The 15651-nt window shown below is 33.4% G+C and overlaps 1 protein-coding gene across 2 annotated transcripts in view; it reads right to left on the bottom strand.

The window, feature by feature from the left end:
* The window catches only part of SCN7A (sodium voltage-gated channel alpha subunit 7), an 86635-nt gene that overhangs the window by 19520 nt on the left and 51464 nt on the right, over positions 1-15651 (bottom strand). For both annotated transcript variants that reach the window (XM_035007845.1, XM_035007846.1), the window contains exons 11-16: positions 13048-13138; positions 12083-12321; positions 10815-10988; positions 8997-9353; positions 3467-3904; positions 343-448 (exon numbers count right to left, since the gene is read on the bottom strand). In XM_035007845.1, coding sequence (XP_034863736.1) covers positions 343-448; positions 3467-3904; positions 8997-9353; positions 10815-10988; positions 12083-12321; positions 13048-13138 — 1405 coding nt within the window. The remainder of the gene's footprint in view (positions 1-342; positions 449-3466; positions 3905-8996; positions 9354-10814; positions 10989-12082; positions 12322-13047; positions 13139-15651) is intronic.

The raw sequence follows: 15651 nt of genomic DNA, 5'->3' as shown, positions 1-15651 counted from the left end.
CATATATTTGTGTGTGTGTTCCTTAACCAAATTAATAAACTCTCTAAAATTAAAATATATCCAATAGTATTAGGTTAAGAGAAATTTAGTCTAATTTCAATATAATGATCAAAGGAACTTATTTTTTTTTAAAGATTTTATTTATTTATTTGACAGAGAGAGACACAGTGAGAGAGGGAACACAAGCAGGGGGAGTGGGGGAGGGAGAAGCAGGCTTCCCGCGGAGCAGGGAGCCCGATGCGGGGCTCGATCCCAGGACCCTGGGATCATGACCTGAGCCCAAGGTAGACGCTTAACGACTGAGCCACCCAGGCGCCCCAAAGGAACTTATTTTTTTCTTACCGTTTTTCAGATGCTTTGGCTTCTCACATTCATAAGCCATTTCTTCTTCTTCAGAGATAGCAATGTCGACTGTACTGCATTCAGACGAGCTAGATTGCTTTACCTTCTGAAAAGTAAAGTCCCACCAAAAAAGCTGTGATTAAAGCTTCACTGGAGTTCATGTCATTTTCAGAAATAAGAAAAATTGTGTACAGAAAGACTTCTATCAGGTTTAAAGACTTTTCAGGCTAATTTCAGGATTGACATTAAAATGCATACATATCTCTGTGAGTTGAGGTTTTAAAAAATTAATTAAAAATTCATTTAAGCTAAAATATTTAACATTCAGTTCATAAAACCATTCTCCTTAAAGATGTATAGAATACTGTATCTCCAGTACCCAAAAGGATTTGAGTTTCAAAGCTCTCTTGAAGTTATTCACAAGGGTTCCATATATGCCCTTTCAGCTAGATGAGCAGTATCAGAATATTACCCCTTGATGCTCAAGATGGGTAGACAAGAGTGCACTTAGTTTGTATTGTACAATCTAGTCCAGATATGCTTGTGTTTACCATCACAGGATAGGACTGATGTGAAGTTATCCTGAGGTGAAATGAAGAAATGGCACAAGGAATAAGGGTCAGGAATAGACCTGGGAAAGTGGTACCAGCCCTATGGAGAGAGGCTATTTGCAGGGATTGACATTCTTTCTCACTCTGCTCTTGACTGAAGTTCAAGTCTGTATAGGATAAGATAGCCATGACTTTGTATATGTGGTAATAATACATGTGAAATGCATGGCTTTTATTTGAAATGATTATTTTCTCACAATGCTTTATTTTACTTCATTTTAAAATAAATATACAACGTATCATCCTTTAAAATGCCCAAGATCCTAAAGTTAATAAGGAAGATTATTTTATAATTAAAAAGTAAGATAAATGTATTAAAACATATGGGAAGAAACATTCTTATTTCTTAAAGATTAAGGAAAGATCTAAGTAAAGTATATCAAAAGGAAAATTATAAGTATTGTGTCCTACCGATTGGTCTTATCCACAATAAATGTCAAGGAAATCTAATTAGGAAGCTCTGTTTGCCTTAGACCTTACATGGTCAATTGCAGTAAGACATTTGGTGCTCAATTAAAAAAATATATCCATCAGGAGATTACTCTTAAACAAATTGCTTTTATTATTTCAATTCCTCATATTTTCTTTATTTCTGATGAAATAAAGGCTCTAGCAAGGTACTGATTTGAAAGTAAACAATAAATAAATGAATATTATATAGCACTTGAACATTCAATAATTGAAAATCATACACCTTATATTTATGTTATTTTAGAATTCTTACATCAACTATTTGATGTCATTTTTCCAAACGTTTTTTAGTATGTATTATTCTAAATTTAAAAATAAATCAATTGGGATTCGAAATTATAAATAATTTTATTAGAAGACTACTTAGTAGCATGAGAAAGCGACCATGCTATACTGTTACATTATCAAAAGTTATAAAATCCAATGTAAAGTTCGATGTTATTTTTATGACTATATAAATTTAGTTATGTTGCAACTAAAAAATGGCTGAAAGTTTAAATACCAAAGAAAGAAGAGAATGTATCTCAGAATTATCAAATCACATGTGATTTTATATTCTTTGTTTTTTGGTAGATCAGCATCCTAAAGCACTCATGAGTTGTATAATCTTTAAAGTGTTTAAATTAAAAATGTAACTAAATATACAGATAACTGAATAAACCTATGAGTAGCTAATCAATCAACAGGAGCATTGATTTTTTTGCTGCAAATTATGCAGCATAAATTACAACTCCTGAAACCTCACCATTTACAATTATGTTTAGTGTCATCCTTCCTATATATGTTCATATCCCAGACTTTCTAATGAGATTGGCAAGAAGTTTCCTGGAGCATCTCAACATGATGTGCTGTGATAAATAGCAATTTTACCCAGAAATAGATGGTAGTCAAAGTTGTAAGTGAAGATATGTAAGTGTAGCTGGAGGAGAGTTTTCCCTGTTTTCTAGAACTGGTATTAATTAAGGGAAAATGAACCTAAAAATATTGGGCATGCTAAGGAGTGAAAGTGTTTCTCTAACACAAAGATAGATGCCTTGACTAGGAGCTGGAAGGATTTTGAATAATTGCAATTCAACTCCTGTTAGGCCAATTTGAGAAGTTATTGCAGAGCAGCTGCCAAGCTGGAAGAGATCTGGGCAACAAGATGGTGCCAGAGACTTTTCTGGGGATGTGGAAAGAGACATTGTCTTCCCCCACTCAGTGCCTGTGAATGATCTGAGATGGTTCCCTACTGAGGTACAATGCAAGAAGCTCACAGAGCAGATGTGATCTCTGTAGATGTAGCTTTCTATTAAATTACACCTCCTACTGATGTTGATTCCAGTAGGGTGTACATTTTAGAAGCTAAGTTAACAGCAATATCTATACTTCTTTGAATGTGTTGGGTTTTTTGTTGTTGTTGCTGCTTTGTTTTGTTTTGCTTTGTTTTGTCCTGGAGTTGATAAAGCTACACACTGCTCACAATTCAAGCTGGTGGGTTTTCTTTATTCTTTTAGGCCAACTCAATTATATATGTTATAGTAAATGTTGCAGAAATAAAGTGACAAGAATCCTATAATTTTAGCAAGTAAGAAAGTATTTTAGCTTTCCTGTAGTCCAGTTTCACATTTCAAAAATGATAACGCCCAGGAGAGTTTAATGATTTCTCTCATAATACACATTGATTTTGAAAACTTAGTTTTCTTCAATATGTTTTCATCATCCCATACTGCCTGCTTATTAATTTACCAAATTTTGCAATTATATTATCTAATTTTACTAAGTGTTAACTATAGACTGGACATTGTTCTATGCACCATTGAACTATTTTTCTCAGTCCTATCCTCCCTAAGAAATAGATTCAATTTTACCTGAATTTATAGAGAAGGAACCTGAAGCTTAGACAGGTAAATTAACTTGATCAGGAGCATACAATCAGGAGCAAGGAGTGCTATAGCTAGGATCGAATGGGTTCTCTAACTCTGCAACTTCAACACTAATTCACTTTCTTACCAATAATGCCTCAAATCAACAATAGCAATCAGAATATTCAAACATCTTACCTCTTTACTGCTCCCATCACCTGACTTGCTTTGAACCTCCTTATTATCCAGATTTTCTATATCAGATTCTCCTGAAGCAATTGGTACAGTTTCTGAGGCACTAGGACTGGGGATAAGTGATTGACTCTCATTTTCAGTCATTGTGTTTTTCTCTGTGCCACTGCTTTTTTCCTTATCCTTGAGGAAATCTTGAGTGTTGCTTAATTCAGAAAGGGTATGGTCAGAAATAGTCTCTTTAACATATACAGCATTTACATTGTCCATTGTGTCCTTTGAAACATTTTGGTTTTTGCATAACATTTTAGAAAGCACATAGTTTATTCCTTTCTGAATCTTTGCCACTGCACGCTGGAGATTTTTTGCTTCATCGTCCTCTTCAGTTGTTGTAGCCTTGTATGAACTAAATGAGCTCACCAATGCCAGGAACAGGTAAATTATCTAAGTGAGGAAGTAAATGAGGTTAAGTTTATCTCACTTTTTGTTTCCTTCTAAACAATAAAACATCTTTTTAAAAAAGCTAACCTGAGATTTGCAAACAGAATACGAACTACAATGCTATGTAAACTCTACTGTTCTTACAGTGGGTCAAGTGCTGTGCTAAGAGTTTGTACAGCCAGAACTCATTTTAGGGTCACAACATTCTATCATTTGTTTCTCTTTTATATATGAAAAAGGCAAGGCTTACAGGTGTCAAATATCAAAGGTCATATAGATTGGACTCAAGTCTGTCTCATTCCAAAGCTTGTTTTCCTTCACTGAGCCAGGCTACCTCTTCAAAGATGATAAAACAAACTGCCTCTTCAGGTGGCTGTCCACTTCAGCACTATCCCAGGAATACATACAATGACATCTTCACGAGTTCTGCAAACCCACAAGGAATATCACGGGGAGAAAGCTATTCCTGGCTCTGAAGCCTGCATCTAAATTTTCTTGCAACATGCTAGCACAGGGACTGGGTAGGTTAATTGATTCTCTGTAGTAATAAATTTGGTTAGATAAGAAAGAGATGAGTGAGGGAAGAATCATTCCTAATAGTTGTAAATTATTTGAACTCAAGGACAGTGTATATTTTGACCTTTATTATCACTGAAAGATATGATCAAGCCACGTTTAGTTTCCAGAGAATCATATTTTTATCTTGTTTGTAATTGTAAGACATAGATAATATTTTTGGAGTTTAGAGTTGGAGATTCATATTGATAATTCTCTTAGACTTAAAAAAATAATTTGAGCATCTTGCTTGTTATGGAAGTTTTTCTGCCTTTCTTTGGATATCTGAGCTTTTTATGATTTAATTTCTTTTATGTTTTACATATTGTTTTTAATGGGCAAAGTTCAAATGACATGAATTATGTTTAAGAATATATATATAAATAATATGTATATATGCTAAGATAAAATTTACTTACAGATAATATGGGCAGAGGCTCTATGGCCCTTGTACGAATTACATTATTAGCATTTCTATCATTCTTAAAAGACAGTGAGTTCAGGATGTTAGGAGGGCAACACCAAATATAATTTTAGGTTATTGGTTGTTTCTTTTCCTTCCTTTGGTTATTAAGCATGGTGAGAAATAAGGAAAGGAGGTTAGGTAAGAATTTCATAACTATAAGCTTCATGTGAGCAGGAACCAAGTTTTCTCTTAAGTAGACAACTAACACAGTGCTAGGCACAAAATAAGTGATAAATACATATTTGTTGACAAAATTAATTATAGAATGAATGAAAGAATAGATTTTGTGATAGGATTTGGACAAGGAAAATTTTGTTACTATGGTTGTATTTTTAAGAGCTTACAATCTAAGATTTCTTATATCTTAGATACACATACCCCACACACAATACCTGCAGATTTACATATACAGTAAAAATGTTAAAAGGCTGAAAATGAAATTCAAAATGCTCTGAACTATGGCATAAAGAAAAATCTTGCAATACTACAAGATGCTACTGTATTGTTCAAGTGTGCACTGAATTAAAAGTAGTCTCTTAAAGGAATAAAAAGGAAAAAGAGAATGTGTAAATGAACAAAACTATAGAGGACTGACTACTTATTTGAGCATTAATAAAGAAGGAAGGGGGAAACAAAGATTATATTACATAAGTTTAGAGTAAATTTGTTCTAGTCATAGTGTTTTTATAAAGAGATTCAAAACATTTTTTTGTTTTTGTGTTAAAAGATAAAAGATAAAATAATGTTTATAAAACAAAACATTTAAATGTCTCCCCTGAAATTTGCCCTCCCCTTTACCTCAAGGATATCTATCTGTTGGGTGAGAATTGAGCAACTCTTATCAAAATAAAGTAGTAGGGAAGAGAAAGAAGATTTAAGACTTATTTAAGTAGTTATTTTTCAAGTATTTTTAAAGTACAAGTAATAATTTGATTAGTAATCAAGGAATTTAACATACGTGAAGATTCTATTTTAATATTGTCAAATTATATCTTAACATACATTTAATTTGGGAATATGTAAACATGTTGAGTAACATACATATTTATCATCATTTTTTTATTTTTAAAAAGCTACTGCATTTTATATTGTTTTCTATTTCTTTTCTTTTTGTGTTTCTATCCCTCAACCAGAGACCACAATTCACTTGGTGGCAACTACTTAAATTGCAGGTAAAAACACTTGGAGGGTTTGCATGACTGAAACTTCTAAATAATGTTTAATTAACAAAATTCTATAAATGTAGGAGTTATAATTTTCTAGAGTTTAAAGAAAGTGAAACAAACATTTTTGAATATCTATAGAGTGCTAGCTAATATTACTTAAGTTACAATAACTGTATAAAGCATATATTATTGTTATGTTCATTCTCCTATTAGAGATTGTCAGGCTTAAAGACGCTGAGTAATATGCACAAAGCCATTTAATTAGTAAATGATAGAACTGGAATTTGAACCTATGTTTTCTTGGATCTGAACTCTGTTATTTTCTACAACTTAACACTGCATATAACTATTTTAAAAACCACTTAAATACTTGCTTTTGTATATGATAATGTTTTAAGGTTTCCACTTAAGGTTGAATCATTGTTGGAATTTTGTTGGGCAGATAAGATAAAGTTAAATCTAAAAAATGCAAAATACCTTCTTTTTACACCAATATTGAGTTTTAGTGTGAAATTACAATGCTATAATGAAATGAGTTGGAAGTACAGGGGAAAAGATCTACAGCCTTACAGATTCTCTCCTTGCATTTTTTCCCCTTGTATTTACTCTAGTGTTATTATCATGATGTCCCATACGTGGATGACTGTTGAGGGGAATAAAGTTTAAAAGATTCAGTAAGCCAAGCAATATAATGACCAATCAATTGGAAATGGAGGCTCGTGTAACTCCATTTTACCCTGAAATCCCTCTATTGACTTCAAGTTTCTGATCAGTAGGAAAGAGAAAAATAAGAAACAGAGTGGAGTTCAAAAACAAAGAAACAGAAGTACAATTATATAACTGCCTCAGCATTTTTGTTTCTTTGTGAAGTGTGTGTGTTATTTATGCCAATAGCCATCAACAATGGCCCTTCCTTTTGGGAACAGAAACTTATATTTCATTTGGGAAATCACCTTTATCTCATTATTAGTTGTATGATTGGAATGATACCAACTCCAGCTCCAGGACAGGGTTCTGAGTAGCTTAACATAATAATATATTAATATATTCTACACTCTGCACAATAAATAATAAATGTATTCCACACCTTGAGCAATAGAGATTGGTTTACAAATAGACATGTGACTCAGAGCTAATAAGATAAGAGGAGAAATTTGCTGTGACTTCTAGGAAAGAAACAAGAATTTCTCTTTTATTAGACTTGACATGATATGAACACATGAAGCTTTACACTGCAGCAGCCATCTTGATAAAACAGAGGCCACTAGGGGCGCCTGGGTGGCTCAGTCGTTAAGCGTCTGCCTTCGGCTCAGGTCATGATCTCAGGGTCCTGGGATGGAGCCCCACAAAGGGCTCCCTGCTCTGTGGGAAGCCTGCTTCTCTCTCCCCCACTCCCCCTACTTGTGTTCCCTCTCTGGCTGTCTCTCTCTGTCAAATAAATAAAATCTTAAAAAAAAAAAACAACACACCAAAAAAACCAGAGGCCACTAGCCAGCAAGGGGCATACAGAAGACAAATCTGAGATATGCAAAGATCTGTCTCTAATGACCTTGTTTGAACATATGTGTCATACCACAACTGAAGTGAAATCTATCTCTGACATTTTGAGTTATGCATGCTGATACATATGTTGATTTTTGTTTCAGCCAGTAAGAATAGGGTTATGTCAGTGGGATCTGAAAGTGTACTGATAGCTACAGAGACAGAGGGCATTGAAATATTTATACATGTTGGACCCTGTTCTAGGCTTGGATGATATAGAGAATGGTCTTGATCCTTTCCTTTGTGGAGCTTGGTTTAATAAGGAAGGTTGAGATAAGTACATCAATAATTAAACATAATGTCAGCAGTGCTAAGTGGACAGGGTTATAACCAAGGTGAAACAGAAGCCACGAGGAAGGTCACCAATAGATACAATGGAGTCTAACCTGTGATTTTTTTTTTCAGTCTTTTGGAAACTGTATTTTATCTCTATGACTTTATGAATAAAAACCAAATGTTGAATCCTCTTTTTTCCTGTAAGAGCAGTTTTCTTTTATAAGCCATTCCCTTTTCTTGGAAGTGAAAGCTACTTACTCAATCCATGTAACACCAGTTCAATTACTGGGAATTTAAAAGTGATAGCTTCCTCTCTTAGTTAATGCACAATAGTTGTATAAACCAATGATTTTCAAACTTTGCTGCACAATTTAATCAAATGAAAACTTTTTAAAAATCCTGATGACCACACTATGTCCACAAAACAATAAAATCAGAATCTCTGGGAATGGATCCAGAGCATTACTATAGTTTTATTAATTCCCCAGGTTATTCCAATGTGCAGCCAAGTTTGACAACCAGTGTTACATTTAAGTGCTTCTTAAAATTTTAATGTGCATACAAATAACCTGGGGTTATTGTTAAAATGTGGTTTCTACTTCTGTAGGTCTGGGATGGGGTCTAAGGGTCTGCATCGTTAACTATTTCCCACATGATGTCAATGCTATTTGAGTAGCAAGGTTATAAAACAGTGTTATCCAACAGAAATATGATGCATGTCACATATGCAACTTTCTAGTAGCCACATTAAGAGCATAAATAAAAACAGGTGAAATTAATTTTACTAACATATTTTATTTAACTAAATATATCAAAAATGTCATCATTTTAAAATTCATTCAATATAAAGATTACTAATAAAATAATTTATACTCTTTTAGACTTCAAATCCAGTGGGTATTTCCACTGGTAGCACATCTCAAATTGAACCACTCATATTTCAAGTGACCGACAGCCACATGGGGCTAGAGGCCACCATGTTGGACAACACAGTTAATAGACCCCTGGATCCCATAAATCCATATCATGAAAATACCAGACTACATTGCATCAGTTTTTCAAGGAAAATTTAAAAGCATGGATTACTTACCAATAAGTTTCCAATTAAAATGACCATCATGTAAAAAGGAATACAACCAAACTGGCCTGCTACCTTAAAGCAATCCCACAAAGTCTCTATCCACTCTCCACAGAGAATCCGGAACACATTCAGGTAGGAGTGGAAGAAGTCATGCATGTGCCAGCGTGGGAGTCGACAGTCTTTGTCTATGTTGCAGACACATACTTCATAACTCATACCAAACAGCGTCAGGCCAACAACAGCAGAAAAGAATGTGAACATGAACAACAGCAGGACCAAGTCTTTCAGGGCCACCAAGGAGTTATTAAGAATCTGCATCAGAATCTTAAATGTCAGCCAGTATTTTGCCAACTTGAAAATTCTCAACTAATACAGCAATGCCAGAAACAACAAAAATAAGAAACAAACAACAAAAAACATGGTCACTATTTATTATGATGTACATTTAAAATTTTTATCAGCATTATACACATACACATACAGTCTTTAGTGTAATACTCAGTTTTAAGTATTATTAATACTAACCACTGAAAATTAATTTTTATACAATTCTTAATACATCATACATATTCTGTATTTTTTACATTAGATCCCATACATATCTTCTTCTGTTGATCTGTCAATTTCCATTCAATATTATATGATTATAACTACTCTAGTTTTATGTTTTAATATCTGGTAGGGCAACTATCCATTCTTCATTTTGCTTTTCACAACACATAGGAAATTCTCCCACATTCTGACATATAGATGATATTGAAAAGAGTCTGTTAGGTCCCATTAAATTCCGTTGAAGTTTCTATTATGTATTTTCCTTTAAAGTAACATATCAGAAACCAAACTCAGCAGTCTAGGTTTAGTCTGAATATTTCTCTTCTTTTCACTAGAATTTTTATTTCTAATGATACAGGATAGGATTACCTTAAAATTTTGTCACCATATTACAGTGAACTTAATCATCTAAAACTGAAACATCATTTTTATATATGTTATACCTTCCCCAACTTTTCTAGTATATGTTGGCTTTCTGGACTCAAGAGTAGGGCTTCACTTTTATCCATGTAAAACTGAATCATTTCTATTCAGTCCATATTAGCCTTTCAGATACTTTGATACTATCTTTTATCATATTTTTTTTGTTTCATCCATAAATATGATAGGTACATCTCATATATGTTTATCTTACTGATTAGATAGGTCTACGGGTGAGGACGTAAGACAGTGTTCTGAAGAATTATTTGGATGAGATCAAATCTACTTAATTGTATTGACTCCTGCTACATTCCTTCACTTCTTACCAGAATATATTACTTATCAAGTACGTAACATTTCCATACATACTCTTCTAATAACATTATTTCCTTGGCTAGTTTTCTAACTCTTACTACCACCCTACATTACAGACATATACTCATTCTTAATAATTTTCATAATAACATTTCCCTGGTCTGACTGGTCTTTTATAAAGTTTTCTAACTCTACAGTTAGAAATACCCGATTCCAGTTCCTTAGTCATACTCTGGCATTCAGCTTCTGGGACTCCACATCATCCTGTTCCAGGGGTACAGCAACCCTGGTCCTGCTTTCTAAAACTAGACCTTAAACTTGCTACATATGTGGATTATTTCCCTTGAGGCTTTGGCCAAATGACAGCATTGGAAAATGCTTATTCTTCCTGGCACTTTCTAAGCTCTTTACATAAAAATTAATTCATTTATTACTCCAAATGTCCCAATGGGACAGGTATTACTATTTTTCCCATGTTGTGCCTGAGGAAGCTGAGATAAATTTTCATAAAATAAAATTTAGATCTTGGATTCTACTTACCACCCTGAATGTTCGAAAAAGAGCCATCCCGTGAATATTTGCTAGATAAAGCTCTGCTAAACCATGGAACACAATCAGGCTATCAAAAATGTTCCAACCTACTTGAAAATACCCATATGGATGCATTGCAGTTATTTTCAAAATCGTTTCTGCTGTGAAAATTCCAATAAAAATCTAAACAAAAACAAAACACATAGATGAGAATATGCTTCCAATTACACTATCAGAACCCTCATACACAAAAGCTATAACTTTTCACTGACACATTCTTCACAGTTCCTCTGTCAAGATCTGATTAGTTTTGGAGTCTGTATTAAAAGGATAGACTCAAACATTTTTAATTTAACAGTCTAACATCAAACATTGTATACAAAATCTTCAATTATTAAATAAAAACCATCCTGAAAAACAACAAAAGAATATTTAAAGATGAAAATCTTTTCATTTTGAATGGTTCCTTTTGGGATATGGAATACATGATAAGATATTTAATTTTTTAAACTGCAGAAGAATTTAAAAAGTACATATATGAACCAGGACAAAAAAACAAAAACAAAAAACAAAGTAAGCCTATGAACACTGTCTCTTGAAAACTATACTGGCAGAAATGACTAAATTGTTGTATTGTTACCAAGTAAATGTATAATTCAAAATGGGTAACAGTTTGGCAATTTATACTAATACCCAGCAATAAGCAACAACCACCATAAAAACAAAGAAAATTAAACATTGTATATTTTCTTGAATGTGACTTGTTTTTAAACTCACAGAAATCTGTTTTGCTTTTTGCATTGTATTGATAAAAAAAGGATAAGTTCCCATCTAAGGCAAAGATAGGTGGCTAGAGCAGACAGGGCAGGTATGGTTACAGTCAGGATTCAGAATTCAGGTGTCAGTGAGGAACTTGTATTTGTTATTTCACCTCTGCCCTGCTCTGATCTATGGAGCTATGGTACCAAGAAAGGATATGTTTGGGAAGGGAGAGGAAATAAATAATATTTCCACTTAACCTAACTGTCAAGCAACTGACTAGAATCTCAGACTTAAATGGCAGAATTTTAAACTTTAGCTACAAACCTATTCGATGATAAGAACACCTACAAAGCAGAGCTGGGGGTGGTTGGTTGTGGAAGTATGAACATAATACTTCATCTGATAGGCATATAATGCATTTGTAACATATTGGAGTTATAAAATATAATAATGGGGATTATGATGACTGAAGAAAAGTTGAAATCGCAAATGAAAATGATGTACAAGAGCCTTACCAGGTTTCCAATGCTGAGAATATTGTTGGTTTCTTCACTCATTGGATAACATTCCAAGGCCAAAAAACATATGTTTAGAATTATGCATACAGTAAGGACAAGATCGGTAAATGGGTCCATTATAATCATATGGATAAACTCTTTCAATTTTAACCAACAGGGAGAACAATTCCAGATCAAGAAAGTTTTAGCAAATCTATACCAACACAATGGGCATCTCTTCCTGGATTTTTTAGGTTCTGAAATGAAGGAATAAAAAAGTTAAACATTAGCAAATTGTTTAAGTTCTAACTAATAAAATATTTGACTTTTGCATGCAAAGAGATGTTTAAAACTAGACTTCTGATTTGGAATTAGCAAATAGAAATATTTTGTACTAATAAAAATCAGAGCAAAGCAAATTTCCTCTATTTTGTTCATGCTTTCTGAGTTAGACAAATGAAATAAGACAAACCGTGTATTAGAAGCAAAACATAGGAGTTTCTCTCAAGAAAATAAATATGGAATAAAGCTGAGAGTATTATGATTTGTAATTTCTAGATTTTTATGCTTTACAAAATAATACCTTTTAATATTGTCCATGATAATGAGTTACTGGTTATATATAAAAAAGCAGATAGTACAGAAAGGATCTTAATATATTACTGTTATATTATCCAACCTCTACTTTTAGTTATAAGTTAATACTTCTTTGTTGCTTTCAATGTTAAAGAAAATTTCTTAGCACTATTTGGTGAGTGCTAACAATGTCTAAAATACCAATGTCTAAAATATCATATGTATGGACTTGCTCATTTTAATATTCCTTTCTTTCCTTTCCAATGTCTAAAATATCATGTGTATGGAATTGCTTATTTTAATATTCTTATGTTATTCCTTAAATATTAGTTATCATCTAAAATTCTAAAGAAATTGCAGGATTCCTTTAAAAGTGAGTCATAGTGTCTAAATATTTTTTACTTTACCTTCCTCATGTCTGATAGCAGTCAACATATTCAAAGAAGAGATCATAGAAGTTGGTGGTCTTTTCTTCATTTCTATTTGTGTGGTCTTGGTCTAAAAAGAAATTAGATGAGTCTAGTGCTGGCTTCTTCCCTTTGTAGCTACAAGACTGTAACTATAAGGTTTATAACCTTCTTTAAAATGCTGATTCTTACCTCCAGAAACCGTTTTCGGTTTCATCTTTTGCTACTCTTTACACTATAGGCAGTATTAAACTGATACAGGATCATTTGTGTAATGGATGTTTATAACTTGCAACTCAACAAAATCATTTCATACTATGAGGTCAACTATAAAAGGAGGAAATCAGAAAATACTGGTTTTATTACTCATATTTGACAAACCATTCAATGTATACTTTAGGATTACTGCAAAATATCCAGCTGGCAATCATGCTACTGAATAATAGTATTTCTCAAACACCTTAAATTTTTCCTTGAGGGTATTTTATAACTTCGAAAAAAACTCTCTTGATAAAATCAAAATTATTTGGTTTTGTGATAATGAAATAATCTCGAATAGTATGAGGTAAAAGAATGGATTTAAAAGAGTTGTTTTGGCTAGAACATGTAAGATAATTCCATAAAGGAATCAACTCTTTCTGTCATGTCTCTTGAGTAATGGTTTTAAGATATTCTGTTTTGCCGATACGGTTACACAGAGTTCCAAAGAAGTCCTGCATTAGAAACACATTCTTAGGGTTTGATGTAGATATTACAACATCTATACCATCATAGTTACACAAATAGAGCTCAGATGTTTCTAGTGACCAAGTATAAAACTTATATTTGAATTTAAACTCTAAGAAACTGACAATAGTGGGACACCTGGGTGGCTCAGTCAGTTAAGTGTCCAACTCTTGATTTTGGCTCAAGTCATGATCTCAGGGTCATTAGATCGAGCCCTGTACTGGGCTCTGCACTGGGTGTGGAGCCTGCTTAAGATTCTCTCTCTCCCTCTCCCTCTGCCCCTCCCCCCTCCACATGTGTGTATGTGTGAGTGTGTGTGCACATGCAAAAGAAAAAAAACTGACAATGGGTAGATAATATTACACCACAGGGTTCCCAACAGATTTTTCATTTGGCATACAAGAGAATGATATTTGTATGTTTGTTAACTTGGTAAATAGGTGTGGCTAAATAGGTGAAATAAATAGTAAATAGATTTGAATAGGCAAGGCTGCTCTGGAACAGAGGTAAATGGCATGGGGGTGCTGCTTCACCAACACTGAAGGGATTAGTGATCGAGGCTCAAGATAACAGATACCCAGCACACCCTGGTTGGCAGGTTCTGTTGTGGTCTTTCTGAAGTGGCATAATAGATATCAAGGAATCATCATATTTATCTCATTCAGTATCAGTCAAGTTCCCTCTAATTTCATAAATACTAGAGTCAGAGGAGGTAAAAAACCAACTCTATTCTATACTGATTCCATCATGAAAATGACAGATTCTTCAGGTCTACAGATCTCTGTTCTCTCATTATTATTTTTTTTATTGAAAAAGTAAGCTAAAAACTCAGGATGTGAGGCTAATTTATTTACCTTAACTAAACTTACTCCAGAAAATATTTTTTAACTGACTTACAAGGTTACATAAGATACAAGTTATAATTTATACAATTTCAAATTTCCATGAGTCAAAAACCAACAGAAGCATAATTGTTCTGTTATTAAGGTCTAACAGGGATTTCCCAGGTGTTTCTTCATAAAGATGATACTTGGTGATATACTGAATAATACCCTCTACTAGTCCTAATATAAAGGAATTGCCTCTCCTAGAGATGTTTCTAATAATGACAATGTCTGATGGAATCACCCCAAGAAGCAATTTAGTAAAGATGATCATCTGTGTGGAGTGGGTAGAGTGAGGAGAGTAACAATGTTATTGTTGATGTAGTCACATTTAATTCTCTACTTACTTGGCTTGAACTGTGGATATATTTTAGAATATAAAATGAATAAACTCCATATCAGTCTAGTAATATAGTTACCTAAACAGAGTTCTTAAAAATATTGAATGAATGCCCACAAGTTGGCCAACTACTAAGGAAAGGACCATTTTATAATGCAAATTAAGAAGACAGTGACTCAGTAATCTCCTGTTTGGAAATTTAAGAGCTAATAGGGCATATCCAAAGTTAAAATTAGACTGAAAAAGGACCTGGGATTCTTGTTCTCACAACTGGTTTAAATTTTCTCTAGAGAGGAGATACGAATAAGAAAGAATCCAGTCGTATTTCTAGCATTTAGCAATGAATACCTGAAGTATTCATCTTGGACTCAGATTTGTTCTCTCTACTGCAGCTACACTGGCCTTTTTAATCCTGACTTACTCTGTTCCGTCCCCCTACTTGGCATGGACTCATTCTTTAGATCTCAGTTCAAGCGTCAGTTTCTCAGAAAACCCTTTTATTACTCAGGGAAATCCTTTATTATAGGCTCTCAAAACATCATGTTTCTTACTTTTATAGCACTTGCCATGGTTTCATTTATTTTTTTTAGTAGAGAATAATACAGTGAATCACCAGGTACCCAATATCCAGGCTTAAAAATTAGTAACATTATA

The sequence above is a fragment of the Mirounga leonina genome, unplaced genomic scaffold (genome assembly GCF_011800145.1).
Source record: "Mirounga leonina isolate KUSES-001 unplaced genomic scaffold, KU_Mleo_1.0 Mir_151, whole genome shotgun sequence".
NCBI classification, from domain to species: Eukaryota; Metazoa; Chordata; class Mammalia; order Carnivora; family Phocidae; genus Mirounga; species Mirounga leonina.
This window is presented reverse-complemented; position numbering and strand designations above follow the sequence as displayed.